The sequence below is a fragment of the Accipiter gentilis genome, chromosome 6, assembly GCF_929443795.1.
Source record: "Accipiter gentilis chromosome 6, bAccGen1.1, whole genome shotgun sequence".
Lineage (NCBI taxonomy): Eukaryota > Metazoa > Chordata > Aves > Accipitriformes > Accipitridae > Astur > Astur gentilis.
In genome coordinates this window covers 14,117,512-14,145,233 of record NC_064885.1, presented here as the reverse complement: position 1 = coordinate 14,145,233, position 27,722 = coordinate 14,117,512, and the positions used below count along the sequence as shown (strand labels likewise).

Sequence of the window (27,722 nt, the reverse complement as noted above, 5' to 3'; positions counted from 1 at the left end):
CCTTCTCCTTCCTTTCCCACTTCACGAGGAAGCTTTGATTCCTCTGTGCGTTCCTAGATCTCCTAAGTGAAGGTGTTGTGCTGGAATAGGGATGTTGATGAGACACGCTGGTGTGGCTAGAAGGTTGGTCCTGCAGGTATGAACTCAAAACTCAAGCAATCCAGGGATCTGAAAGGCAAGACCTGTGTTGAAAACCTTCCAGCCGAAATACAGTTCATTGAAATACAAAAATATTATCTCATTACAGAGGTATTTGATGCCAGGCCTCTATCTAATTGATGTTTTCCCTCAAGTACCTCCAAGCGCCGGATGGTGCGATCAGGGGGCAGGGAAACAGAGGGATGGGAGAGGGCTGCTCGATGCAGCCGAGACCCATCCGTCCACGCAGCAACCTGTGTCACAAGGTTGTTCCGTTGGCTACAGCTCTTCACAAAAGCAGCACAAATCCGTCATCAGAAGAAATGGCTTTCGACAAACACCGTGGGTGCGGGCAGCCACGCCAGACCTCGGTGAAAAGTTGTGTCTTGTTTTGTTAACTGTGGGCAGGAAAATTTAAGTCCAGTTTTAAAGCTGACTGGCAACAGAGCGGGTGAAAATGATTTTTCTCCTGTGAAACCGCGGAGAAAAAACACAACCCCACGAGGCAAGCGCAGGGCGACGAAAGGGCCCTCGTCCCCCTGCCCCTCACCTCCCCCGCTCCCAGCCTTGCTCCGCCGGGATCCCCGCAGCTCCTCGGGGGGGCCCAGCCCCTCGCCCTCCCGGGGGCGGCCTGCGGGCAGGAGAAGAGCTGCCACCGCGGCGGGCTGAGGACGGGGCGGGGCGGCCCGGCGGGCTGGCGACAGGCGCCGCCGGCCTGAGGGGAGGCGCCGTGAGGTGGGAAGCGGAGCCGGGAGGACAAAGGGAGGGGGCTGCTCCCGCCCCCACCGGATGGCAAAGGGGGGCCGCCCGCGCCCCGCCCCGCCCCGCCCCGCCCGGCGGCCCAGCGTGGCCCCCGCCCCGCCGGGGAGGCCCGGGCCGGGGCAGCACCGCCCGCGGCGCGAGGGCCGCTGGGATGGGTAGTCCTCGCCTCCCCCGCCCCGCGCCGCCCCGCGCCGGAGGACTTTCCGTCCCAGCAGCCTCCGCGCCGGCGCCCCGCCCTCCGCTCCCGCCCACAGCCCGCCGGGCTCTGTAGTCCACGGAGGCGCCCCCGCGGCCGGCCGGCCCGGCGCGAAAACTACGCCTCCCGGCAGGCAGCGCGGCGCGGCCTCCCCCGCCGCCCCCGCCGCGCCGTGTTGTTGCGCCCGGCCCGGTCCTCCCCACCCCTCTCTTCTCTTCTCCTCTCCCCTCTTCTCCCGGCGGCCTCGCCGCCGCGGCCGAGCTCGGGTGTCCCAGGGCAGCCCGGAGCGGCAGCGGCTCCGTGTGCCGGGGCCCGGCCCGGCCCGGCCCGGCATGGCACCGCGATGCCCTTCGCGCGGGGACCGTTGGCCGTAGAGTGCGGCGGGCTGACCGGGTAGGTGCGGCGGAGCCCGGGGCCGGGAGGGCCCCCGGAGACTGTGCGGGGAGGGGATCCGCAACAGAGGGGGGCCTGAGGGGGCCGTGCGGGGCGGGGGGAACTGTGGAGGGGGCTGGCGTGGGGCGGCTCTGAGGAGGCCATGATGGGGCGGGGGGCCCTGGGGAGGAGGTGACTGGGAGGAGTGGGGTGGGGTGAGGGGTCCCTGAGCGGGGCTGGGGGGTGGGGGTGGGGGGGGGCCGTGACGGGCGAACGCTGAGGGTGCCGTGGTGGGGAGCTCTGGGGTAGGGGGCCCCGGAGAAGGCCGGGCCGGGAGTGCCCGGGGCTGGGCTGAGGGGTCGTGCTGGGTCGGGGCTCTTTTGTTGCTGGGGTGAAGGGGAGCCCTGTGGAGAGGGTTGCCGAGGGGCACGGGGTCTGGGGGCAGAACTGGCGGGGGAGCGCCCAGGCGTGGTGTGAGGTTGGGGCTCCCTGAGGAGAAAGAGGTGCACTGGGGAGCTGAGCGTTGCAAGTGGGTGTGCTGGGGAGAATGGAAGCGGAAGGCTACCTTCTGTGAGAGGATTACTGGGGAACAGTAGAAGGAAAGGGCTGTCTGAGGATAACGCTGTGGGCTGTGCTGGGGAAGATGCTGGGAGTGGTGATGAGGGGATAGTGCTTTAGGGACAACTGTAATACTGGGGAGTATGCTGAGGTGATGGTGGGGAAAATGGTGCCTGAGGCTTTGTCAGTGTATATCATTAAAGCGAGGTTTCTTGATGCATCTGAAAGAATTGAGAAATGGGGTTTGCAAGGAGGGGCTAGCATACTTAGAATGGGCTGGCAGGTTCAAGGAGAACTGCAAATCAAGGAGAAGAAAGATGCAGGTAGCTCTTTTGGGGAGTGAGCCAGGCTCTGAGCCTTGAGTTATTGCTGTTGTGTTCTTGCTTGTTGCAGTTGACCAGTGGATGAGAAAGCATCGCTTTCCTGCCGTGCTACGGCGTCCCAACCCTCCCTGATTTTGCAAAAGTGGTTGTCTGACCATCCTGTAGGCATGGCTCACTTGAGAGAATTTGCCAGCCAGGTAAGTGGCAATTAAAAATTTCTTTTAAATTCTTGTATCAAGAGCAAACTGTCTTAAGTTTGCTCTTGAAATGGGTTTAAAACAAATCACCAGAAAATCACTTTTTGCCACTCTTTATCTCTCTTGCACATGTCTCAGTTTACTCCTGTTAGCTGATTGATTTGTGTCTTATTCTGTGGTGGCATTGGACTGAGAGTGTTAAGTTGCCAGCGATATAGAAAGGCGATTCTTCACCCAGTGTGGTGCCTTTCTCTGAGGTTAACTTTGCTCTTCTTAGGGAGATGGGAATCATTGGTTCGCTGAGTATTTTGGGGAGGGGAAGTCTAGAAATGGGAACAGAAAAGCTGTGTGTGCAGACTGTGCCAGACGTAACGTACTGAAGTGTTCATACCAGTAGCGTGAGAAAAATGGTGCTTGTAACCCAAATGCATAAGAGGTAGTGATATTTAATACTGAATGTTTAACTTTTCTGAGAGAGATATCAGCCTCAGTGGATGTGGTTAAATCCTGTTGTTGTGATGACATTTTCATAAGAGGAATGTGGAAGGATGATGTCATGACTTGGGACTAAAAGCTAAACCACATTAATAGTATTGGCTAGAATCTTCTTTCTTCTGAATTTGGTTGTGGTGTGTGTTTGATTATTGGCAGATGTCAATACTGAATGTAGGTCTTGTTAAACCATGTTTTGTGAGAATTTTTGGCATTTTTCTCTTCTGCTCCTAGGTATAGGGTTGTAATGCTGAAAGCTTTAGTGGTTTGAGATGATGCTTTCTCCAAGCCTTTTCTGATTTAAAATTGATTTGGAATGCATCTTAGTTTGCATGCTGTCTTTCACATAAACTGTTTCCTCAAAGTGAGTATGGAATGAAATGCAAATACAGTGCTTGAGTGAGTCATAGTATACAGAGAGAAATGAAAGGAAAAGGAAAGGATACTGTCTGGTTAGGGCTGAGAACTGAGTTCTGCAGCTACAGAGGAGGTTGTTCTGAAGCTTTTTTGTACACAACATTCACTAATGAAGCTTATCAGAGTTCCAGTGGTCTCATCTCTGAATTTATTGTGCAAACGTAAGGCATTCTCAGATTCTGTCATCCCATGACTCTCTGTCTGGTCCTGGAATAGGAAAGCAGTCCGTGTTGTCCATTCCTCAGGGCTCTTCAGAAATCCTTGATGGGACCTCATAATCTATGTAACTGAGGCTTGCAGTAGGAATTGGCTCAGAGTTCTCTTCACCAGAGTTGAGGGAGTAGTGGGAGGTACTGTGAAAATCGAGAGACTAAGACTTGAACTGGGATGTCAGAGGCTTGACTTGTCTTTGATGCCCAGTTCTGTTGCTGATGTGCAGGGTTACCTTAGGCAAATCCCCAGGCTGCTTTACCTCTGTGCCTCCATTTTCCTGCCTCAGCTAGTTGGCTTTCTCTCTTTTCTTGGCTGCTCTTTGCTGTGTACATAGAGAACAGTGGGACTCCGGTCTTTGTTGGGAGCCCTATCTGCTAGATGATGTATTTGGGTCACTGTGTTTAAAGCTCTCTTCTGAGCTCTGTTTCTAGTTTTGTTGTTCCTTATGTGACCTTGAAGAAGTTATTCAAGTTCTCTGGCTAAGTAATGCTTCACTCCCTTGAAGCAAATAATACTATCTGTGGAGCAAGTTGGGAGTTTCAGACAAATTCGTGTGTTTCAAAGTGTTGAACACAAACTTCCCTCTTGTCTGTACTCCAGAAGTTCAAAGCTGTCTCAGGTTTAGCAGTTGAAAAGAGCCGTGTACAAATTTCATATAGACAGGGAAGCTTCCACATTTCCAGATACAAAGCTGATTTCCCCAAAGAGAACATGGTGCCTGCTGCAGTTATCTCTGTTGGTGGCCCAGAGGTTAGCGTGTAGCGTGCAATGTGGGTAAATGCTGGGTGGGAAGTTGGGGAGGAGAGGAGGCAATGAAGGAAAGAAGGTCAGTAGCTGAGGTTTATTAAAACCAACTTCCTTCTTCCACTGCATTTGGCAGAGGAAAATGATGTTTGTTTGTTTGGCTGGTTGGAAAGTGCTCTAAGTTGGAAATAACACTAAATGCTGCTGTAGTTCCATATAAACCTTTGGAGGCTGCCAAACTCCCAGTCAGCTTCAGCTCTCAAACTACTATGTCCATGACAATCTTTTTCTGTTACAGACTTCTCCCATACAGAACAGTGATTCTGATACTGAACTGCCCCAGACCAAGGAACTCTCACTTCTAAAGGGTTTAAGTACCTCTCAGCATTTTATGTGGCAGATGCAGGTGTGACTCTTGCTCGTGATGCTGAATATGACTCTTTTGAGAGTGAGATCCAGCCAGACACAGCCCAGAGAGAAGACCTTGAGCTGGTTCAAAGGGTATTTGCCTCTGTTCCCAGTATGCAGCTTATCTTTCCAGGTGGTAGCTACCCTTTCCAGGGTAGCTATTTACCTTTCTTCTGTAGTCTCTCAAAGGCTGTGGATATCACGTCTCTGCAGCTGGAGGTGTCAGAGCTGCCAAACCCATTCTTGCCCCATGAAGCAGCTGGTGTTACTGCCAGGCTTGTCTCATAACACACTGCAATTCTTAATTCCCGATGTCTGCAGTGAGTCGCTCTGTTTTAAAACATGGCATCATCAGTTGTGATGGCAAACACTCCCACACCTGTCATGATAGAGCATCCTTCTTTCCTGTGCTGTGAGATTAGATCCTGGAGGGCAAAAGTGGAGCACATTAGTCGTAGATTGTCCTCATCCCTCTCATACTTATTCCTTCCCCTTCCTGCGCATACAACCAAGATAGTGCTTTGTGTGCTCTCCCCCCAAAGCCTGTTCATGCCTGACTGAACCATCTCTAGTGTCTGACTGCTCTCAATGGGGAGAAACAGCATGAGGCTTTTTGCTCCAGAACTGCTGTGTAATTGACATTCAGTCAAGCAAAAAGGTACAGTGAGGTGACTATCCCTTAAAAGCTTTACGCATTGTAGTAGAACAAGGAGCTGCAGCTGGTCAGCTAGCTCTTCAGACTCTGGCCTGGAGCTCCATTTTGCAGCCCTGGTGGGTTCTGTGAATGTGGAAGAAAATGGAAAGATCCCAAGCTGGTGAGCAGTCGCAAAGTTGACAGGTGCTAATAAGCTTCTTTAGGTTATCTGTGCTCACTTATGCAGGTGTAAAGCATTTCATTTGGATTCTCTTACTTTCTACTTTGCAGCCAGGGTGATTATCTGATAATAAGGCTGGCACTGAGATTAAGTTGTATTTAGAAAAGGGGTAGATTGTGCTTGTTAAACCCTTCATTGCAGTGCTCTGCAGGTGCAAATCTATTGGAGTAGGGGAGAGTCAGGCTACACAGAATGTGTTCTTCTCCTCCCATGCCCCCCACTTGAGCCCCCCACCCCGAGTGCAGCAGCATGCTTCTCTTCTGACAGAGCGGTGCACTTGCATAGCTCTCCGTTCCTGGCATAACTACATTTGTTCTGCAGTCTGGTGAGTGCCGATGCTTCTATGCCCATTGATCTGAACATTTGCTCATCAGCAGTGAGTTACCATGTGGCAGCTCAAACGGGAACTTTTTTTTAATGGACAAGAGCTTTTGAGCAGATGTCCTGCAGACTAGCATCATTTTATCTATCTTAGTTTGTCATGGGAATTCAGGACTGCTTTCATGAAAATGCCATCTGGCAATGTCTTCTGTGGTGTCTACAACGGTAGTTCACGAGGTGTTCCACTGGGCAGACATTGACCTGCTTGTATTGGGGATGGGCCTGTTTCCTCCTCCCTGTTTATGGAAAGTGAAGAAGTTCATTAGCCAACTCTGGTACTGCAGCAGGTGTCCAGGAGACTGTAACTGTGGCTGGAATGACTCTCTGCCACTTTGCCCCATACTCGCTCACTAGGTTCTGGCTGTTGCTGGGTATGACTTGTGTGATTTTGGCACCTCTGTCAAGAGACGCATGTTCTGAGGCCCTCCGTAGAGTCATATTCTTGCCTTGTCTCCTGACTGCTCTGAAGCATTTCCAGGTCTGTTTTGAAGTGACAGGTACTGGGAAGGTAAATCCAGTACCTACAAAGTTCCATGTTCCAACCTAATGTGATGGGCCTGTCTCTTCTGCCCATCGGAGTTGTATCATTTTCCTGAGTCCTTTGGGCGAAGTTTCCATGTGCTTGTCGGGAAGGTTTGTCTCCTTCACCGCCCTGACCTGAACTGCTTTGTTCCACAGAAAATGGGATAAACCGACATCGAAGTGTGGAAGCTTGTTTACGAAGCTGTCTGTGATCACAGAGCCCAATACCTAAAACGGTGGTTGTCCCAAAAGCTGCCTGCAGTAGCTGGTGCCCTTATGTTTGATGTCCTGTTCTTGAAGAATCAGTCCTAATTCTTTGATGTGCCCTGCCAGGCTGAGGAGGGGAGCAGTAACTTACACCTTGCCATTTCTTTTCTCATGGAAAAATTACTTACTCGGGAGGGGAGGAAGGTTTTATTGCAGGGTTGCTTCCTGGCAGGTTTCATGTGGATACTGTTTCCTTTACGAGCTGAGCAGGTGCTTCTAGGAGATGATCCTCTTTCTCTCCCTTCTCCCTGATGTGTGGGAGCGGCTGATACGGTGAGTGGCATTTTTACGGTGCAGTAGGTGACTGCAAGTCATCTAGGCCACCTTGCTGCCCCTTCCTGTAGGTTGGACAAGAGATGGAAACTGCTCCTGGCCTCTTGTGAGCCTGGACTAGCCAGACTGTTCTCCCTGTGCTGCAGTCATTGTCTTCTGGCATTTTTCAAGCTCTAAACCTCTTTCTTTCCCCCGCCTCACTCTCCGGTCCCTGTTATGTATGTCCAGTTACTTTCATCTCTGCATATCCCCTCCAGTCTGTTTCCACTGCATTTGTTCAAAGTACAGCCTGTTTGGGTGTTGCCATGGATGCACAAGGATATTTGGTTATCCTTCTGTGTCTTGGACTGGAATGCACATGGAAATCCTGTTGAGCGAGCTGACTGTAAAGCTTACTCTGGGCCTGGCTTACTCCATATAGAGATGCACTAGGCACAGAAGGCAAACAACCTGTAATGACTGGCTGGCTTAATCATTAAGGAGCACCTAGGGCTGCTCAGTGATGACCTGCTGCTAGATCCTGGTGTTGGATGCAAAAATGCAGCTGCCCTGTTCTCAGATAAAATCTCTACCAGCTCAAGTCCCTTGCAAGGGAGCGGTCCCTCTGGGTGACATTTTGGAGGTGAGACTGAGAAGTTCTGGAAAACTCACTGTAACAGCTTGGCTGCTTCCTGTAGGTCAGGCCATATTTTCCAGATTTTTTTATTTTTTCTTTAAAACTAGACTTATTTTTAAAAAAATGCAGAAAAACTAATCTCAGTGAGCCTTTTAGTAGCATGAAGCAGAACAGGACCTCCTGGTCTGCAGCTGGACAGAATGAAATAGCATCAGAAAATGATTCTGATTTCTTCCCTTTCTTGTCCGTATTCATCTTAATAAAGGGTTAACTTTGAAGCTGCTGTTAAAGAGTCAGTATTTCTCTAATGATCCTGTTGGTAGCTTCCCAGTTGATGTGCTTTTCTAATGAAGGAAATGCTTTTGCATCTGGGCGTGCCAGCCAGAGGAGAGGCTGTTCCAGAAAAGCAGGTCTGCAGATGGAGTGTCCATTCAGCTCTCTTGTCTCCTCTGGGATAGGCAAGTGTCTGGCCTACTTGCTGCTGACCTTCCAAAAGACATGAAGCTCCCTCTGCAAACATCTGAAGAGAGTGGGGCTGGGTGCTGCTTGGAACTCAGGCTGTAGCAGAGAAGACAGCTAATGTGAACTGGTACTTACATTACTGGAGTATTTTACTGTCTAAACAAGTAGGGAAGGGTGCAAATCTTTCAAATCTTGCCAAGCTTTGAATGCAGGAAGGCAGTCTAGGGAAACATCCTTGTGAACTTCCTATGGCCTCTTGCTTGTGCCCGTTTTCTCATCTGGATCTTCAAAAGCTGGCTAGCTCTGGTATGCCTTGCCTGTCTCTATTCAGGCGTGAACAAGTGCTTGCTCATGGAGCTGCTTTGGCACCAATTTAGTGCCTGCAGTTGAACAGTCCTGTCCCAAAGGTGCTGACACTTTCTGTAGAGATAATTGCTGACATTCTCCTTCCGGGCTTCTGTCCCCTTCTTCCCCCACTATGGTCTCCAGGGGCAGAAAGCCCACGTAAAAGGTTTCTTCAGTTCTTCTAATCTTAGATATATTCTGTGTTAAGCTTCTCAGCATGCGGAGATCTTTTAGGATATGTGAGTTTCAGGTGAATTAAACAACACAGTAGATGCATAGCTAGGGAGATGAGCTGTATGGGTATGTATGGTGCTCTGCAGGCTGCCGTGGGACTTGATGGATGTTTCCCATCTCTGCTTTCTGGTTTAGCACTCCAGGGTGGATCCTGAGGAGCTGTTCACCAAGCTGGAGCGGATCGGCAAAGGATCATTTGGTGAAGTCTATAAAGGGATTGACAACCGCACCAAGGAGGTGGTTGCTATCAAGATCATTGATCTGGAGGAGGCCGAGGATGAAATTGAGGACATCCAGCAGGAGATTACAGTGCTCAGCCAGTGTGATAGTCCCTACATCACCCGGTACTATGGCTCCTACTTGAAGGTAGGACAAAGCCATGATAATTCTCTTGCCAGCAGTTTGGGAATGGGGTGGGCTTCTCTATGGGTGCTGCAGCTGATGGTGGCATACATCACCAAAAGGTGCCCGATCTGTGAGTGTCTGTGGCAGCAGGAACAGCAGTGGCTCTGCTCACTGTGTTTATGTGGTCTTAATAGGAAGCTGGTCTTTAAGACACTTGCAAAGCACATGGAAATGAGGTGCCTGGTACAGTGTGGTCCCAAGAGCAGGGCACTTCACTGGAGAGAAAATTATTCATTATTATTATTATTATTATTACCTCTCCCCGGTTTGACAGTTCTTGAAAGGAAGTTTGTGGAGTACTTTTCCAAAATACCACAGTTCTAGGGTACTACCGCTGGGGCCTTTATGCCTCTGGAAAGAAGAGAAGTTTGAAACTGTACTTTGTGATCTTGTGATCATCATTTCACCAGAAATGGTGAAAAGATCAGGAACTGAGTCTTTGGAGGAGTGCTGATTCCGCTTCCATTGAGAAGAGGTTTAGGAATCCCCAATGGAAGCTACTAGTGGTCATGACCAGAAGTGGCCTCTGCATGCCAGCTGCTGGAGGTATATGTAACACTGGGTCTGTAGCAAATAGTTCCTGAGCTCTTTGGATCCTGATTATTCCTTGCGTATTTTTCCAAAGGCTGTAATGCATTTTCTCAGCCTTCTACTGAAAACACCAAGCAAGCTCTAGTTTCTTGGATCTGCTGCTTATCTCCTACCAGGACCCTGTGAACCTGTCTGGAATTCTCTTCTCTGAGGAGTAAGAGTGTCTTGCTGATTGTACCCTTCAAGCTGGCAGTCCTGTTAATGAGATCAAAGGCTGCAAAGCTCCCCTGTCATTGTCAAGAGGGAGATGTGCTAGATCTGTTGCAACGATGTTAAATGGCTCCAACTTGAGAATATGCTTATCTCTGTGGGCTGTGTAGTCTGGTGCCTGCAGGGCCACTAAGCTTGCTCAGATAAAACTGCAGACCGAGAGAAAGAAATGTACTGGTGGGGGCAGGTCCACTGCTATAATGCTGTGTCAGCAGGAAAGAGGGATTTGGGAGCTCCCTTCTTAAGTATCTGAAAGCTGTGGTGTGCAGCATCTCTTAGATTGTGTACAGGAATACTCATGTGTCTTGCTGCCTCTGGGGTGTTTCACTTTTCTGCCTGCTTTTTTTACTGTCTTTCCTCTTGATTTGTGCTCTTGCTTGCAGGGCACTAAGCTGTGGATAATCATGGAGTACCTAGGAGGAGGTTCAGCCCTGGATTTGGTAAGTATGTGGTAAGCTCTGGACCATGACAAGCATTGGCTGGAGCCTTAGTTTGTGAAATGCCCATAAGCTGGACACTCACTTGCCACACACCATCTTTTTGACAGCCCTGTGCCTGAAGGGTAGGCAGTGCAGAACAGACATGCTGGTTATGCATATCCCAGGACAGAGGAAATGTTTGCATGGAGCTCAGCTGTCAAAGCACTGTTCTCCAGCGTGTTCTGCTGCTTTACAGTGGGAAGAGCCAGCAAACTGAAATGTGACAGCAGCCAGTTGTTTTTGAGCAGTGTAAATCCATACTTCACCTAATAAGAGTTCATGGTATTGTTCAGTGCTTGCGTGGCATCAAGCTCAGCAGGGACCTGGTCTATGATCAGGATTCCCAGGTGTTTGATAATACAAATTACATCTAACAAGTTACCCCAGATTTTAAGGGAATACAAATGCAGAATAAACACATGGGCAATGTTCTGCCATGCTGTATTCTGTCACAGGATTTTGCTTTTCTCCTTAGGACAATAAAGCCTGTTTTTCCAGAGCAGTAACTAAGGTCATGTAGTGAAAACTGCTGAGCCTGCACTGACTTGGAGGAAGGGTGTAGCAGAGGGGCTGTCATCAGCAGAAGTCATCTTAGTGTCAGAACCTCAATTATTGCACTGAGAAGGCAGGACTTGTTTAGAGGAGAATTGATGGAAAGGAGAAGAGCTTTGATACAAAACTCCATAGCCAGAGGATAGAAGTTGTCTCCAGGCTGTTGTAGTGGCTGAAATTCAGTTCTTGCATGCTAGCAGAGAGAGTTGAACAAGAGAAGCTGTTAAGATGTTCTGTTCACCAATGTATTTCCAGGCCAAAGCAAGAGATGAGCATCTTGCTGTTTGTCTGGGAAGCTTTTAATAGACTAACAGAAAATCCCCCAAAGATTTTCTATTTAATGTTGCCAGGTGCAAAGTCCAGCATTCTGCTTGCAGGACGTGCACCAGGCATGCAGTAGGTGTTTCCTGCTGAATATGACCTGGTTGGCCAAGGTTTCCAAGTAACAAACTGAGAGGCTGGAAAATCCAAAGCATCAGTCACCCTCCTTTAAGTCATCTTTTGCCCTTTATCAGCTGAAGCCGGGACCCCTCGAGGAGACTTATATAGCTACTATCCTAAGAGAAATCCTAAAGGGTTTGGATTATCTGCACTCTGAGAGGAAGATCCACAGAGACATCAAAGGTAAGAGGGGAGAGCTCAGCTCTCTTTCTTGTAAGGGATGTTATTAATGTAAGATTCAGAAGTATTATACAGCAATAATCTGAGAAGTTTCAAAGACTGTTTCTCAGTGCTGCTTTTCCTGTTGGATTGCTTGTTTCTGAATCTGGTGCTTATCATTTTATTGCAAGTCACGTTTTTCATGTCTTTAGGGTTTAGAGTAACAGTAAGGATCTGTAGCTCTTCTCTGGCATTTGTAGTTTGGACAGGCAGGGGGCTAAAGCAAAGGAGTCAATGAAACGCATGCTCAAATATTAGCCGACTCTCAGTTATGTCTGGACATTTGCTTTACTGCTGGAGCCCAAGGCGTGTGTATGCTGGTTATCATGGTTATAACTTATTGTGAAGGTGAGCTGTCCTCATGCAGGATTCACAGCCCTAGAAAATCAGGGCAGCTTGTGTCAGCTTATCCTGTTACTGATTTTTATAGTCATTGGCCTTATGCAGTGTAGAGAGACCTGGCATCTGCCTCCCGACAAGCGGTCTCACACTGAGCACAGAGCATCAAACGACAGCAGGAGGGTGAGAGGACAGTGCTGTGGAGATGTGGCCAGTGTTGGATGCTAACTGCTCTCACCCTCTGCAGGAGGCGATGTGAGCAAGCAGAGCAGAGAAACCTCATGCAGGGAGATACACAACAGAATCTTTTCTACATATGTGAGACTACACATTTCTAGTGCTGCAAGCTGTGCAGGACTGTTGGCCACCAGCAGACTTGGGAAATGCTGAAAGTTTGTAGGTAGGGTCTCTCTCAGAATGAAAAGTCCTACAAAAAAAAACCCATGGCCCAAAACGTGAGCAATGTTGCTCTCAAGCTGAGTGAGTGGGAAGCAGTACAAGACCAGGATTCGTGAGCTCTTTAGAAGGATCTGCTATTTAACCTGTGCTGAATGCTACTCTGAAAAAAAATCAAGACCATTTGAGGTATCTTGGGCCATGTTGCCCTCTCTTCTTTGTGTGGCCAGGAATCGTATCTAGTTGATTGAGTGGCCCTTCACATCTACTCCTTGCTGCTTCCCTAGAAATATTCCCCTTCGGATCCAGTCAAGTGGAGAAACTTGTTCCATGTTACCCAGCAGAGGTCAGAGCATGAGAATGAGTCTGAGGCTGGAAATCCAAGCTGAGCATTTTCACTGGGGCAAAGGAAGATGTCACAGGAGGTCTATTCTCAGTATTCAGTTCTGTGTATGCTGGAGATGATTCAGAAACCAGTGGACTTAATGCTTATTTGTGTGAACAGCTGCCAACGTGCTGCTTTCGGAACAAGGAGATGTGAAACTGGCTGACTTTGGGGTGGCTGGACAGTTGACAGACACACAAATCAAGAGAAACACCTTTGTCGGGACTCCGTTCTGGATGGCACCAGAGGTCATCAAACAGTCTGCTTATGACTTCAAGGTGAGCTGGGAGCAGGAGGATCGCTACTTGGTGCTACTATATATGAGATGGTGCTAGGGTTAATACAGGGATTGGAAGTGCTGCTTATTGCAAGAATGATACTTTGCTGTTATGGTTCAGGGTCTGTTGGAGAAGTTTATCTATTAGACATGAAACACCCTATCTGATTTCATGTGATCAGCCCTTTGGCTGTGCTAAAGTTGCATGCTTCCATGTTGCAGAATTGCTCCTTGCTGTTCCATGCTGTCACTGTTCTTGCTCTTCTTTCAGGCAGACATCTGGTCCCTTGGAATTACAGCCATTGAACTAGCAAAGGGAGAGCCTCCAAATTCTGACTTGCATCCTATGAGGGTTCTCTTCCTGATCCCCAAAAATAACCCTCCAACACTTGAGGGTCACCACAGCAAGCCCTTCAAGGAATTTGTGGAAGCCTGCCTCAATAAGGATCCCAGATTTGTGAGTATTGCTGTCCACCTGTGAATTTGAGTAAAGTATTGCAGAGGTCAAAGATTTATTTAGCAGGAAGACCTTTTGGTGCAAGGCTCCTGGAGAGGAAGAGGTACTGAGCTTGCCGAATGGACGGGCAAGCCTGGCAAGAATTGAAGTCCATGCACTTGTGTGTTTAGTGTATGGAGATGGTTAGATGTAGCATGCTTTCCTTATTTGCTCCAGAGGCCAACGGCTAAAGAATTGCTAAAGCACAAGTTCATCACACGCTACACCAAGAAAACCTCATTCCTAATGGAGCTGATAGATCGATTCAAGCGCTGGAAGTCGGAGGGCCATGGAGAAGATTCCAGTTCTGGTGATTCTGATATGTACGTACATGTTCTGCATGGAGGGGTGCCTCTGCTGTACCCTGCATGCCCTGGGGTGGCCTACTGCAAACAGCTCAGGTCTTTTCCCCACCTTGGTTGGAGATCTTAAAGTAGCTCAGGGAGACCTGTGAGCACCTGTTTGTGGTAGCAGGTGACTGCTGCCTGAAGAAACAGGCTGTTACCTCCTGTTCAGTGGGACCTGGTACTCTATTCTAGTCTTACCCTGTGGAGCCTCTTTGTTGAGTATAAGGAATCAGAAGTACTAACAAGAAATGTCTAGTCTGTGTGTAACTAGTAAAACAAAGCTCTTGTTGCTTTTATTTTATGCACATTCAGTTAAATGCAAGAGCTACAGGCTTCAGAAACTGTGGCAACAGCTGTGTATGTGTGTTTGTGTATTCATGAGTAGAGAGCTTTGGTACTGATGTGGAGGATAGTGAGGCTATGAGCCTTGGGTGAGGAAAGAGCACTTTGTTGCCAGGCTGATGTCACAGAGCTTCTCTTCACCTGTAGTGGCAGTGACTCAAGTGACCAATGATTCTGGGAGGTTGGCTTGCAATATCTAAGCCTGGCCCCTCAAATTGTGCCCTTGGATTGTCTTCAAAGTCGCCTAAATTTAACTAGCACTTGAAACTGTCTTCAAGCTGGCTAGAGCAGAAAGGTGGTTATGGTGATTTGGAAATGTGACTTAGCTCAGATCTCTGTGATGCTGTATATGGGCTGTAGAGACTGAAGCGGTTTCTCTTTAGGATTTTTACTGGGATAGGGAAATGCCTGTGCCCTGTGGTGATATGACAATCAGGTGGGAATGTGACTGTGGGAATGCATGGGTAAAACTCCCAGTGTATGGAGCTGAGGCTTTGTCTTGACCTTCCCCTTTTCATTTGCAGTGATGGAGACACAGAGGATGGAGACCAGGGTCCAATCTGGACATTCCCACCAACTATTCGCCCCAACTCCTTGAGCAAGCTGCACAAAGGAATGGCTCTTCATGGTTCCCAGAAGGTCTGTTTGCTATCTGTTCTTTCAGAGGTGGACTGAACTAACACAAGTGAGGGTCTTGGGGAAGCTACCAGTCACTCGTGTTCTGTCTAAAAATTTACTTCAGTCTTCTATCAAGGGTTAGTGCCCCAGAGTTGCCTCTTCTGCATCATCAGGGTCCTGCAATCTGTGGCTTTCGTGAGACCTGGTGAGGGGACTGCCATCAAAGTGCTGTGAATTTACCAAAGGCTTAGTAGTTTATGTGCCCTGGGAGCCTTTGCCTATGCTTGTAACTTCTTGCCATGTTGCTTTCTAGCCAACTGAGCCCATCAAGAGGCAGCCACGGTCACAGTGTCTCTCCACGCTTGTTCACCCAGTTTTTGGGGAGGTGAGTAGAACCTTCTTGGTGTCTGTGGTGGCTGGAGATGAAGTGGAAAGCGAGTATGTCCCTGGAGCGTCCTCTCCAATACACTTGTGTTCCTAGAAGCATAGCATTACTATGTTGTCTTCTGGTGAGGATAAGGTAGAAGAGTACCTGTTTCTTATCCGTGTCTTAGGCTTGCTAATGCCTGGGTAACTCTGCAGTATGATGTCCTTGGCCACTGTGGCTGAAGTTCAGCTCCTTTTAGGGCAGACAGGTATTTGAGCTTGCATGTTGCTGTGCATGTTCCCTGCCCTCATGCTATATGCTGCTGTCCACAGTGGAGTCACTGAGGGAAATGTGGGTGGATTAGAGCAGGAACTGGCTTTGCCAGTTACTAGGCTGCCTTCTTGATTTATACACGCCTGCTATTGCTAGCATGGCAAGGCCAAGGAGTTACCACCATATGACCTGTGGAAGGTAGACAGAGAAAATGCATTTGGAAAATCCACCCTGTTTCCCTGCCTTATGTTCTGGGTGGGGATGCAGAGTTGAAGTAAAAGCTACCATTAATGATGGGATAGTGTCTGTATCAGCGGAGAGCTGAATTGTCTTTCCAGCTCGGTGATGTTTTAAGGGAGGAGAAGAGGATGATAATCATAAGGGGGCTGCTGGCTAGGGGCTTCAGTTGCTGTTTCCAGCAGGAGTATAGGAAAGGTGGTTCTGCTTCAGAAGAAATCACTTAGACACTGCATGGCAGGGTTCTTTTCTTGGGTTGCTGGGTCACAGAGACTCTTTCTCTCATCCTGATGACTTGTTCTTTTCTGGATCTTGATGTCGTTCCAGGGGTGGCCCAGCAGAGAGCTATGCTTTTTCAGGGATAGTCTCTGGGCTTAAATCTCTTTTCTCGGGTCTAGTGCTATGTGGAAAGAGGGTTTGCTGCAGGGCAGGAAGCAGAAGTCATTCTGAAAAGCAGGCTCTTGAGACAGCACTGCTTTGGAAATTGAGAGGTTTAGCTAACCGGCTTCTTCTGTACTCCACTGGGCTTGACTTTCCAGAGGTCAGAGCATGATGCAGAGGGTCTTGGTCTTGTAGGCCTAGACCCATGAGAGAAAAATGGATAAAAATAATGTTGGTTTCTGATGCAGGCAGTTTGTTTGTGCAGCATAATCACTGACATCTGGTTCTCAGTCCTTTCTGTTTAGGGGCCTTCTGGGGGAGGGGGTCATCAGAGCTGTGAGTTCTTCAAACCAATGGGTACATCTTCGTGCTTCTCCTTACCAACCTTGCTGCACCAGTTCCAGGCAGAAAGTGGCTTCCTGGATTTTTCATTTCTGCTAGCTTGACTCCCTTGCCCAAGATTCGCTGATCCTCCTTTCCTTTGCTTAGATTTCCCTGCTGGCTCTGCCCATCCCACTCAGCAAAATCAGGTGCAGGAAAGTTTCTGGGCAGTCTCTGAAATAACCTGACTTCTGTGTGCAGTAGTAGGGGGCTGGAAGAAAACTTTTCTCCAAGTAGGAAATCTGCTTCACTGCTGGTTGCATGCATTGTTCTTTTCAGTTCTAAGTTTCCTACCAACAGCAGACTTTCTCCTTCTCACCATTGTATTATTGCCTCTTAGACCTGCTAGGTTTTGATCACCACTTTCCATAAAAGGCTGAAGCTGGGCTTTGTGAATTGAAATCTTACTGAGATGCTGTTCATAATCTTTTATATGTCTTCCCTGCCTGTGTATTATTGGATGTTAATATTGAAATGACCCATGGTGGGCAACTGCAGATCTGGAAACCTGTCTGTCCTTTCTGAGGCAGGGAGGAAAGGTAAGGTATTTGGGCCTGGAGGACTAAGCAGTAAAATAAAAGCCAACCTGTAAGTCTTTGCGTGGTACAGCTCTCTAACCCCCTGCTAACCTACGGAAAACTCTTCTGCAGTGGAAAGTGGCAGGGTAACACAGACTGCTCGCATCACAGGCTGCTGGGCAAGCTAAAGGTCAGGGGCTTGACATCAAAGGGTGATGATAAACTGGCAACTTACCTGCAGGACAGACCTTGTGTCTCATTTTGCTCTGAGGCAGGCAGTCTTTGATGGGGTAGACATTAAATCAAATCCTTGGCTTTAGCATCACAACTGTTTTTGGCCTAAGAAGTCTGTATCCTTGATGTGTAATGGAGTTGCCCTCTGTGCCCCCTGCCACTTCTGAATGAGCAGAGGCATGTGTGAGTTGCTGCCACAGCTGAGGCTTTGTGTTAGTGAGCAATTACCCCATTGAAGAGGCAGCAGCTCTTTTTGGCTAGGAACCATTTTGTTTCCAGCGGGGGACTTAGAGTACTGGGATGGCTGCAGCTGGGGATTAGCATTCATATTGTCCTGCTTTCTGGACCATAGAGAAAAGGTGAGCTCCAACAACAGGAAAGGCTGATCCTAGAATTGCAGGCAAAGACCTGTGAGGCTTATGTAAAGCCCTTTAATCAGCATAGTCTCACGGGAGATTAATTGAACTGGACAGTGGTTAGCTGGCAGACATTGCATGTTCAACAAAAGGTTTTGATTTTTGTTCAGCTCACTGTGTAATGACATGCGCTAGGGAAGGGCCTGCTGCATGAGCTGCTTGTGAGAAGGAGGTGGGAAAATGCTGCTGAGGATGCGACTGTGGGTTTTCCGACGACAGAATCCTTCAGGCCTCAGCATCAGTGACCTGTAAGGAGTTCCTTAAGGGCAGAGGTGTAGCTATTTCAAATTAACAACTGGAACCATGTGCAAGTAGACTTGTGGCTGGTGAGGCCTAGTCAGAGTGCGCTAACCATGTTGGATGTGAACTGAGGCTTTTCATATAGGGCAGATGCTGCACATGGAGGTCTTGGTGCGTGGGCTTCATTCCCCTGCTCCCCTGGGGAAAGCTCGCTCTTGGGGAGGAGTGTTGGAGACCAAGTGGCTCAGGATCCATAGTGTGGTAGTAGTCTGCCTTGGCCTCCCAGTCACTAGAAGCTACTCAAGACTTTTTTGTGGTTGTTAAAAACGGTGGTGATTAACTCCGGGTGTTACGATATTTTTCTGCCCTACCTGTCTGCAAGCCTTTGTGTGCCTCTGGGTGCTAAGCTGTTGTTAGCAGCAAGGGTGACTGTACTGGTTCAGATACCGCTGGAGTTCCTTGTTCTGTAACTGCTTATGGGTTTTCAGGGCTGTCGATCCATTTCTAATATCATATCCATTTCTAATATCATTTAGTTTGTTTAGCAGTACATCAGGGCCTGTTTTTAAGGACTTCAATTGCTATCAGAACCTGGAGGAAAGTTGACACAGACAACTGACATTAGACTTCTGTCTTCCTGACCTATGAAAAGAGCCCTTTTTCATTTTTTTTTAAGAATGTTTGCCCTCCCACACCCTTGTGGAGTCATACTAAAAGGGAAAGGGACTTAATGTCTGTACTGCACTGCTTGACCAGTGCTTTCTGCAATGAGATAAGGAAGTAATGTGCTGTTTCTGGGTTGCAGCTTAAAGATAAGCACAAGCAGACTGGAGGCAATGTGGGAGCTATGGAGGAGCTGGAGAATGCCTTTAGCTTGGCTGAAGAGTCCTGCCCAGGCATCTCTGACAAACTGATAGCACACATGGTAGAGCGGGTACAAAGGTGAGTGTCCTCTAGAGCGTGAGCTGGGCTGGAGCTGGTAGTGAACCGAACCATTGTTATACTCCATTGCTATGGTAAAGGTTGGTGCTGAGCAGTCAAGACACCCAACAAGTGAATATTGATGACAGCTGACCTGATAGTCCCTTAAGTCACATCTTTTAACTTGCTTTTCATTTAATGGAAGTGGTTCTTCCTGCCTCAGAAGTCCTTTCTTACACTGAAAAAGTTTCTGTAGTGTAGATGAATGTTGCAGAGCATAGAAAGATGCTGCTATTCACCTTCATCTTGCTTAGATATATATAGATATATGATGTCCTGCTGGTCCCATTACCCAGGTAGCAAGGACTATGCAAAATGTCATTGGGATTGCTTCTGAATAGTGCGTATCTGTTTCATTGCAAGGAATGTGCTTTACAGCACTACCCGCAGCCAGTCACTCTGCGTGCTCAGCTTCAGGGAGCAGGAAAGTGTATTTTTCCTGAAGTGAAGTCTCGTAGAATGAAGTTCTTTGCTGCTCAGCAGGTGCTGCGTCAAATTTGCCTCCACTACTGGTGCCAAGTTCAGTCACATCCATGTGTTGCAGGCAACAGTGTCAGATCCTGATCACCGGTTTATCAGGCTTTATTTAACATGAATTTTGCTTTTCTCCTTTTCACAGCAGGCTGTCCTAAATCTCACCCTTTCCTCACCAGCTGAGTAATGTTAACATTTGGCCCCTCACTGGTTAGAAGGCTGGAAGTATTTTGCTATACATGTGACCAAAGGAGCCATTCGGTGCTCAGGTTTACAGTCTTTACACCCTTGAACTTGGGCTTTCTAAGCATTTATTTCTGATAGGTATAAGCTGTCATAGTTTGTGCCTTGTAGCTCAAGTATCCATTGGATGCTGTCAAAGAAAAGCCTTAGATATTAAGGACCAAAAATACTGGCCATCCTTGAGGGCTTCTGTTACCAAGTCATTCAAGCTTTCAAGCAAATATGCTATCGGCCTGTTTGTTTAGATTCCCACATCTAATCATCACTTAAAGCCAGAAAGAGAATACTCTTATCTCTTCTGGCTGACCCACAGAGGTGACAAAGTGTCCTGGTGATGCCTGCAAAAACTTTAGCCTCTAGCTGAGCAGGAGGTACTCGCAGCTGGGTGACATCAGGGCAGCTGTTTCAGTATCATTCACTTCTATTGGCCTAGAAATGGCACTACTGGACGGTGCATGAGTGCAAGATGCTGGTGGTTTTTTTGGAGGTTTGCAAAACCTCACAGACCCTGGTTGGTTTCTTACTGTAAAACACTAATGCTCAAAATTTCTTACTAGATTAAAATTGAATCTTAAAAGCCTGAAAAAAGTGCCACCTTGTGTTTTTATTGTTCAATTGCTGTTTTTTTCTTTCAAGACTTCTTTATCTAGAAAACTGACAGTGGCAATGGGAGTGGGGACAAACACATCCACACTTACTTACCTCTTCATTCACAGACAGGCTGCCTGGTGCAGTGTGTGTGGGCTGTCTTCCAGGTGAAGGCTTGAAATGGGTAGTAGTGACCAGTTTCACCTGTTGTTCTTTCTTGCAGGTTTTCACACAGTCGGAACCACCTGACCTCTGCCCGCTGAAGCCTACATTCCCTGCTGCTGTTTTGAGGGGGGAAGGATTTTTTCCAGCTTCATACAAACTACATCTCTAATCCAGACTACCATCTGCTGTTGGATGTAACATTGTGTTACGGACTCCGGGACATTTCAGAGCCTCCATATTACACGTGTTTCCATGATAACCCAGGGTGGGGTTTGCAATGCAAGTACAATTTAGACCTTTTGCCGAACCCGAGATGGGTGGTCTAATTGTTTTTACAATGTAATCAATGCAGTTTTTAATTGTTTCCCTATGGATGTATCCATTTTGGCTTGGTTTGATTCACAGCTTGGTACTGGTAAATGCCTGGCTACTGGAAAAGAGGGAGATTCTCTTCCATTGAGATATGTTTCAAAGGTGAGCCTGATGGGTTTAGCCTCCTGCCCTTCCTAAAGAAGTGTTTGTGAGCAGTAAGTAAAGTGTGAGTGCAGGTATGTTTGCAAGCTCTCCATGCATTACAGCCTCTGGGAAAGTGAGAGCAGGTCTCCAGTTGTTCTGGAGGATTGCTTCAACTCCTTCACACACTAGTAATGAAAAGCTTTCCAGTACAGCAGCAGCTGAGCGAGTAAGCTGCTGCTCTTTCCCAGCTTGTCATTTCACAGGAGGATGGGTTTGCTGACTGTACTTGTTTTTTGGCTCTGGGACATCAGTTTGTATTAGGCCTTGGTTCATCTAATTCAGGCAACAGCAGAACTTGCCTTGGGTCTCGAGGGACTGGAAGGCAAAGTGGTTACGTTTGGTTTGGGAGGTGGTGGAGTTCCTTTCTGTGTGCTTTCTGCAACTGAAGCAACTAGATACACAGGTTTGGCGGTCCTAGTCTCTAAGCCAAGCAAAGCAGACACTTACTGTGTGTGCCCAAATGTTGCAGAAGGATTAAAAAAAGGTGGTGGGGGGAACATAACAGCCAAAGGTGCTGATTGGGCTTCAGTGCAAAAGGCAGATTGACGTTGTGCAGCAGGTCTTGAGGCAAGAAACCTGTCGTCTACAGAAAGGTATAAGTTGGATGGCTATCAGCAATGGTAGCGATGTGGTGTTGTGGCTGGGGGTTTGCAAAAGCTGCTCTAGGCCTCCATCCCCTTCTTAACTTTCCCTTTCTGGCTCTTCTTTCAGCCTGGAATCTCAACTCACTGAAGCCAGGGCTCTGCTCCAATTGATGAGCTGTGGTGGTGTTTTGCTAGCAGAGAAATTAAAGCATCTACTGCCATAGTGGCTGCTTAAGGTATTCCAGTGGAGCTGTCCCCAACTAACTTTGCTTTCTGTATAATACTAGTTTATAAAGCAAATCTTTAATTCAGGTAAATGCACAGATCTTAAATCTATACTTTAAAGGTCTACAAAAATAGACTTAGGAAAATAACTTCTGGATAGCTAGTTGCTTAGAGATTGGGTCTCTAACTGTAAAGATATTCCCATTAAGTCAGCAAGACCTTCGCTATCCAGATCTTTCTGTCTGGGTGTTTGTGTGTGAATGATGTGACTCGCCCCCAAGCCACTGAGAACAAAAGCTGTAGCGGTTCAGCATTTTTTTTTAAGTTGTTGTCTTTTGTTGGTTGTTTTTTTTAAGATAGGCCACTTAGTAGCAAGGCTTGATTTTTTGGTACTTTGATTCAGACCTGCAGATTGTAAGTGCTGGGCTAAAAGTAGCTCAAAAGGACCATACATTCCCTCCTCCCGGTGTGCAGTGTTCACTGTAGCTTATGACTATCCTTTACTCTTCCTCCATGATGGATAAATACAGGCTCAGCAAACACTATGAACTTGTCCAGTAGAGAAGAGGTGCTGCTGTTTGATTTTCCTGGAGATCTGCTGCAGAGCAGCATTTATCTGTGGTGAGAGCCGTCTTGGAGCCTGCATTTATGAAGAACAAACCCATTTTTTTTCCTCAGGAGAAGGGAGTTAACATATAGACAGGAAACTTACTGAGGTGGAAGGCAGAGGCTGCAGTCCAGCAGAAAGGCAGCTGAAGGGCTCCTGCTGCTTATAAAGTTGCTGTTCATGACAGTAGCAAATCGTGTCAATAAGGTACCCTGTGTTATTACTCACATGCACTGCAGTGTAATGAGTAAACTTTTTAAAGAAAACAATCCCCACAAACTTTGTCCAGTATTCAAAGCAACAATGGTTTTAGTTTTTAAAAACATTGAAAGGGATCTGCCACTTTCAATAAAGTAACAAAACAAATGAGGCTGGTGTAACTTTGTATTATTAGGGAAAAACTATTTATTCAAACTGCTTTTCTCTGCATTCTCCTTAGTCTTCCCCTGCATATTCCTGCCTCACGTACAGTTAACAGCAACCTGTGAGCCAGACCCAGTGTTAAGTACTTCTGGTGCACAGAGGGAATACAGTGAAAGGCACTCCTTTAGCTGTTGCACACCAACATTAAGGGAAGCACACACACTGTTTGCAAAAGGGTAGCTGTGCTCTGGAGAATGCTTCAGTGTGGTTTCTGCTGGAGTCTGTTTATTGATCTGGTGACAGGACTGTGGTGGTGGTGCAGTGTTTCTCATCTGCAGCTGAAGTGAGGAAAGGGTAGTTTTAGTGCAGCACTTTGGGGATGAGCATGCAGAGATACACAGATGGGTACAGCTTGTATTTTGTGGGGGTGACTGAAAGTCTGTGTTCTAAAATGAAAGCTCTGACAATTAATGTTCCCCCAACTGTCAGACTCTCTAAACTTTTACAACGAAGTACTTACTTAACTTCACTGCATGCGAGCCGTGCTCCACTTGCACCTGAGTGGTTTGAGTACAGCTGGACACTAACCACCTTGCGTACATGAATGTTGCTGACACTTCAGCAGAGATAAAGCTCTGGTGATGTCGCCAACATGAAAGAGGGAGGTGAATTATCAGCTGTAACAGGAGTCACTCTTGTAACTGGGGAAGACAAAGGGAGCAGTTGCCAGAACAGCTCTGGTAAGTTGCATTAAACAGATGGTAGGAACTACTGCAAAAACTTGCTCTGGTTTCTGAAGCAGTGAAGCAGGACTCTGTTACACTGAGTGAAGGACAGCCAGCCCCACAGGAAGCAGGGAACACTGGTAGCATTTACCAGAAAGGATGGCTTTTTGAAATGAAATGAGACCATAGATGTTAAGCCATGAGGGCTTAAGAGCATGGGTTCATCTCCCTTAACATATATCCTGCTGGCAAGAAACCAATGAGTAAGGGGCAGCTGTATTCTGTTCTTTCCTAGTGCTCTTTAAGGAAACTGCTCATGATTGTAGCAAAAACAAAAATACTCCTGCAGGGAGGGTTCTGGTAAAATTAAAATACTACATGGTATTGCACAGAAGAACAGCTATGACACTGAAATCCTCATCCATCTGAAAGCTTGCTGAGGCAAGCAGTTTTGCCAGGAATAGTGAAGTTTCTGGTTTTTAGAGCCTGTGCTCCTGCATTTTAAATGGTATTCTCCACCCAAGAAGGGACTTTTGTTGCCTGCTGACCTTGGTTTCTGGTCAGCTAGCAGCAGAGGCTCCTCTTTCAGGGACCACACCTCAGCCACTGTAGATAGCACACACATCCTCAAGACAGGAAATATTAAGCTGCAGGTTAATACACATAAGCAACTTAAGGATCATCTACTCCTCAATTGCCCAAAAAATCTTAAGGAAGGACTTCTGCTCACTGCATCTCTCCTGCAACAGGAGTTGTAACAGTACTACTCTGCTACATGGATGTGACAGGAGGCTAAATAGAGCATAGGTGTTCAAACAGTCTGTGGATTAGCCATGTAAGTACTTAACAGTCATGTACCAACACCTTTAGGGTGTGTCCTTCCACTGTGTTCTTTCTTTGATCATTTTTCTCAATGTCTGAAGTTGTTTCCTTGTGTTCCAGGCTAAAGCAGTGTTCCCTATGATACGAGATGGAAAAACAAGGGTGGGGGGAAGAGACTTAGCTGGAACCTGCAAGGGAGTGTACAAAAGCCAAGCCTCCATGGTGCTTGCTGAGGGTGAGGCCATCTTGTACAGTTCCTTCCATCTACCTGTAACACCTGGTACATTTCAGTCTGATCTTTAATCATGATGCTGGGGAGACTGACAGCTGATTTATTGAGGTAGCTTAGGCAAAGTCTAGCTGATGTTAAGCAAGTAAGCTAGCTCTGTCAGCTAGTTAAAAGAATAACAAATTAAAAGCACCAGGGCCAAATACCAGGCTATTTCATCCTCAGGCAGAAAACACTGCACACTCTCTTGCACCGCACTTGCAGAAACACGTTTCTCCTGCTCTTCTACCCTTGTCTCTTCTGGCAATTAGCCAGGCCTTGCTTTCATAACACACACACCAGAGCATGTGCACTGCCTCCAACACAGCTTGCTTTTGGGGACCCCAGGGCCTCTGCCCCAAGCCTGTGACACAGCTGCACAGACCCCAGCCTGTGCCACAGAGGGTGCTCTCTCCCCCGTACAAGACTTTGCATTTATCCTCACTGAATTTCAGGCGGTGTTTGTCAGTCCCTTCCTCCTGCCTTGCCCTGGAGCTGCTCCTCCCCCAGCCAGGTGGCACTTACAGGCTCCATAAAGGCAGCTCTGACACCTCCTCCAGAACTTGATGCTGGGTGAGCTGAGAACCACAGTCTTGGAAAACTACTGCATAACTTGAACAGTGAAAAAAAATACCTTGAATCCTGGTGCTAGAAAGCCCTGCTACAGTAGGTGAGTGCAAAGAGAAGCTGGGTAAGTGCCAAGACCCCCAGCTGCTGACAGAGACCCTGCTCCTCCTCTCTGCGACTTGCTCCTGCAGAGCTCCCCTGCAGGAGACCAGCAAAGGGTAGTAATTGCATGGGAGAGCTCTTGTGAAAGAGGAAAGCACTCCTGCTAAGTGACTCCATTATGTGACTGTGACAAAGGAGCAGTCAGCATTGTCCAAGGAAAACCACTGAATGCAAAGACCCATTAATCAGCAGAGAGAAACCTCTTCTCTCAGTTCCAAAGAACAGCACTGCTCCTGCACAGATGCCATCTGCCTCCCCATGACTGTGGCCATGGGTGGGGATGGTGGGCTCAAGAATAAAAGGCTGAGAGACTTTTATACCAAGATGCTATTTACTTTCAACAGTCATATTCAGCTGCATTATAACATATCTAGTCAATCCATACGTATACACCTACAACAGTTAAAAAAAGACACTAATAAATTAAGTACATTTAACTTGCATGGGACAATGGTCATTGTGACAGTGGTAGTGAAGGCTGGATCTGCAGTCACTTGTCTTCTCTAGGATGCAAATGCCAAGTAAGCAGTCTGGAAAATCCCTCCGGAACCCCCTCCCTGCAGTCCTCATCCCACACATGTTTTAGACCATGACCTGAAACAGCCTTGGAGAATGCACCTGCTGGCCTCTGTGCTTCCCGTTTTCACAGGGATCGCCACATTCCTCCATCCTCACAACATGCAACACTTTCCTTCTTCTTTCACTACACCACTCCATTGATCCTTCTTCTAGTACACAAATACTTTTCTATCTAATATAAAAGCAGAGTCCCTAGAGCCTATCAAAGCCATGTCCAACAGCATTTTGTGGCACTTAGCTTATTTCAGTCCTTCTGTGGAGGCAACCAAAGGTGACAGCTTTACAAAAACAGAACGAACTGCAAACATTTCAGATTTAATACAGAGATTTAATAGAGTCCACAGACGCTAATGCTCCATCTGGAATCCAGTGACTTTTACACCTTCACGAGAAACAGAAGATGGATCCCACCCCAAATTTAAAGGTAAGCATAGGGATTTGCAGGAGTCTTTATGTGACACAGAAGCACAAGCAACAGTGACTTTCAGAGAAGCTTGTTCTCCTATATTGCTCAAATGCCTTGAAAACATCACCCATGTACGGGTGGAGAGTGTGTTTGCCATCCCATGCCTTAAATAATGCCTACTACAGGATAAAGAAACTCTGGAGCTGTGAAAAGAGAATAGCGATTGACCCTCTCAGCATGCGCCATAGCAGAGATCAGAGGAAAAACCATGTGCCCTACCTGTACTGACCCACAATGTACCAAAACCTCAACAGCTTAGCAGAGGTTCAGTCCTCCTGCTTCCCCTGGAAAATTGCCACCATGGCAGTTTCCAAAGAGCACAGCTGTTCTGTGAGAGGTGCAGTTTCTGTTCAAAATGAACTGTGTTTAAGCTAATACACCTGTGGATTCTGATAGTCTGAGACGACTGCGCTGGCAGGTTGACATTAACAGCAGCGAGACAGCAGTTGTATAGCCAGCCATGCCGAGCATCAGGGGAAGGGAACTTCTGGGAGCCAGCAAGCCCTGGCTCCAACAGCTGTGAGCCAGTCACACCACTGACAGCTGCTATTTTTCTTCCATATATGCTGACCATCCAAGTCAAAATGTAAAAACAAGGTGGCATTTGCCTTCAGGGCAGGCAGGGGTGTTACTGTACAGGTACAACTGGAACAATAAACCTTCCACGATGTGTGCACACCGGAGCTCTGCGGTTGTTAGGTTCTCTCTAAGTAGGTTCAACTGGAACAGACTTGACCCTCTTCCATATCACTGGGAATGGATGTGATCCCTGTCTGCAACTCCCTTGCTCCCACTTTCCATACCAGATGGAAATGGGCTTCCTGGTTCTTTGCTTTATCAACTCCGGAGACTCCTGTTTCCACCTGCCTCTTTTGTTGATGTTTACAGCAGATCCAGCTCTGCCCTGCTTCAGTCTGTGTGACTGTCCTTCTCGTCCTTTGGAAGCAGCAGGCTCGACCTGGCTGGAGAGCTGGTGGCTCTCTTGATCACCTCCATCCACCTGGTAAGAAAGGACAGGAGAAATGCTCAACTCCTCGCTCACAGATGCCTAATCTTGTCCTTCAGTTATGAGCTGTACCCCTTTCACCAAACCTCACAAAACATCCGTTTTGTACTTTTACAATTCTTTTAGGAAACTAACTCTTCAAATAAATAGCCTGAGATGTGGCAAATACACTTCAGAACATGGTTGCCTGTCCAACTAACAGCTCTAAAGTGCTTTGAGCTCCAGAGAGCTCTTATGAGAGCATACTGTATTCTCTTCTAAGTGTACAGAATGTGTTTACTGGGGAGGACAGGCTGACAAAAATTCTCCTTAGTCAATGGATTGCTTTTCTTACAGTAAATTATGTAACAGACTTGCTTATATGGAAGAAAGCAAAGCAACAGTGAAAAAAGCAAGACAAACGTCCATTGTGATTTAGACAGTTTTTCCTTCAGATCACTAC

The 27,722-nt window shown here is 47.4% G+C and overlaps 3 protein-coding genes across 9 annotated transcripts in view; 1 reads left to right on the top strand and 2 right to left on the bottom strand.

Moving 5' to 3' along the window:
* The window catches only part of BOK (BCL2 family apoptosis regulator BOK), a 49,818-nt gene extending 49,298 nt beyond the window's left edge, over window positions 1-520 (bottom strand). The window contains exon 1 of the mRNA XM_049802104.1: window positions 297-520. The gene's annotated coding sequence lies outside the window, so the exon portion shown is untranslated. The remainder of the gene's footprint in view (window positions 1-296) is intronic.
* Window positions 521-1,284: 764 nt separating this feature from the next.
* Window positions 1,285-22,705, top strand: STK25 (serine/threonine kinase 25). The gene is made up of 12 exons (XM_049802100.1): window positions 1,285-1,489; window positions 2,420-2,546; window positions 8,931-9,161; window positions 10,385-10,441; window positions 11,548-11,656; window positions 12,933-13,090; window positions 13,361-13,546; window positions 13,763-13,908; window positions 14,799-14,913; window positions 15,206-15,277; window positions 18,745-18,881; window positions 20,449-22,705. The coding sequence occupies exons 2-12, from the start codon at window positions 2,517-2,519 to the stop codon at window positions 20,486-20,488; spliced, it is 1,281 nt and encodes a 426-aa protein (XP_049658057.1). The 5' UTR covers window positions 1,285-1,489; window positions 2,420-2,516; the 3' UTR covers window positions 20,489-22,705.
* Window positions 22,706-25,538: 2,833 nt separating this feature from the next.
* Window positions 25,539-27,722, bottom strand: part of FARP2 (FERM, ARH/RhoGEF and pleckstrin domain protein 2) — an 81,326-nt gene continuing 79,142 nt past the window's right edge. For all 7 annotated transcript variants that reach the window (XM_049802090.1, XM_049802089.1, XM_049802093.1 and 4 more), the window contains one exon: window positions 25,539-27,274. In XM_049802090.1, the coding sequence (XP_049658047.1) occupies window positions 27,184-27,274 (91 nt within the window). In that variant the 3' untranslated portion in view covers window positions 25,539-27,183. The remainder of the gene's footprint in view (window positions 27,275-27,722) is intronic.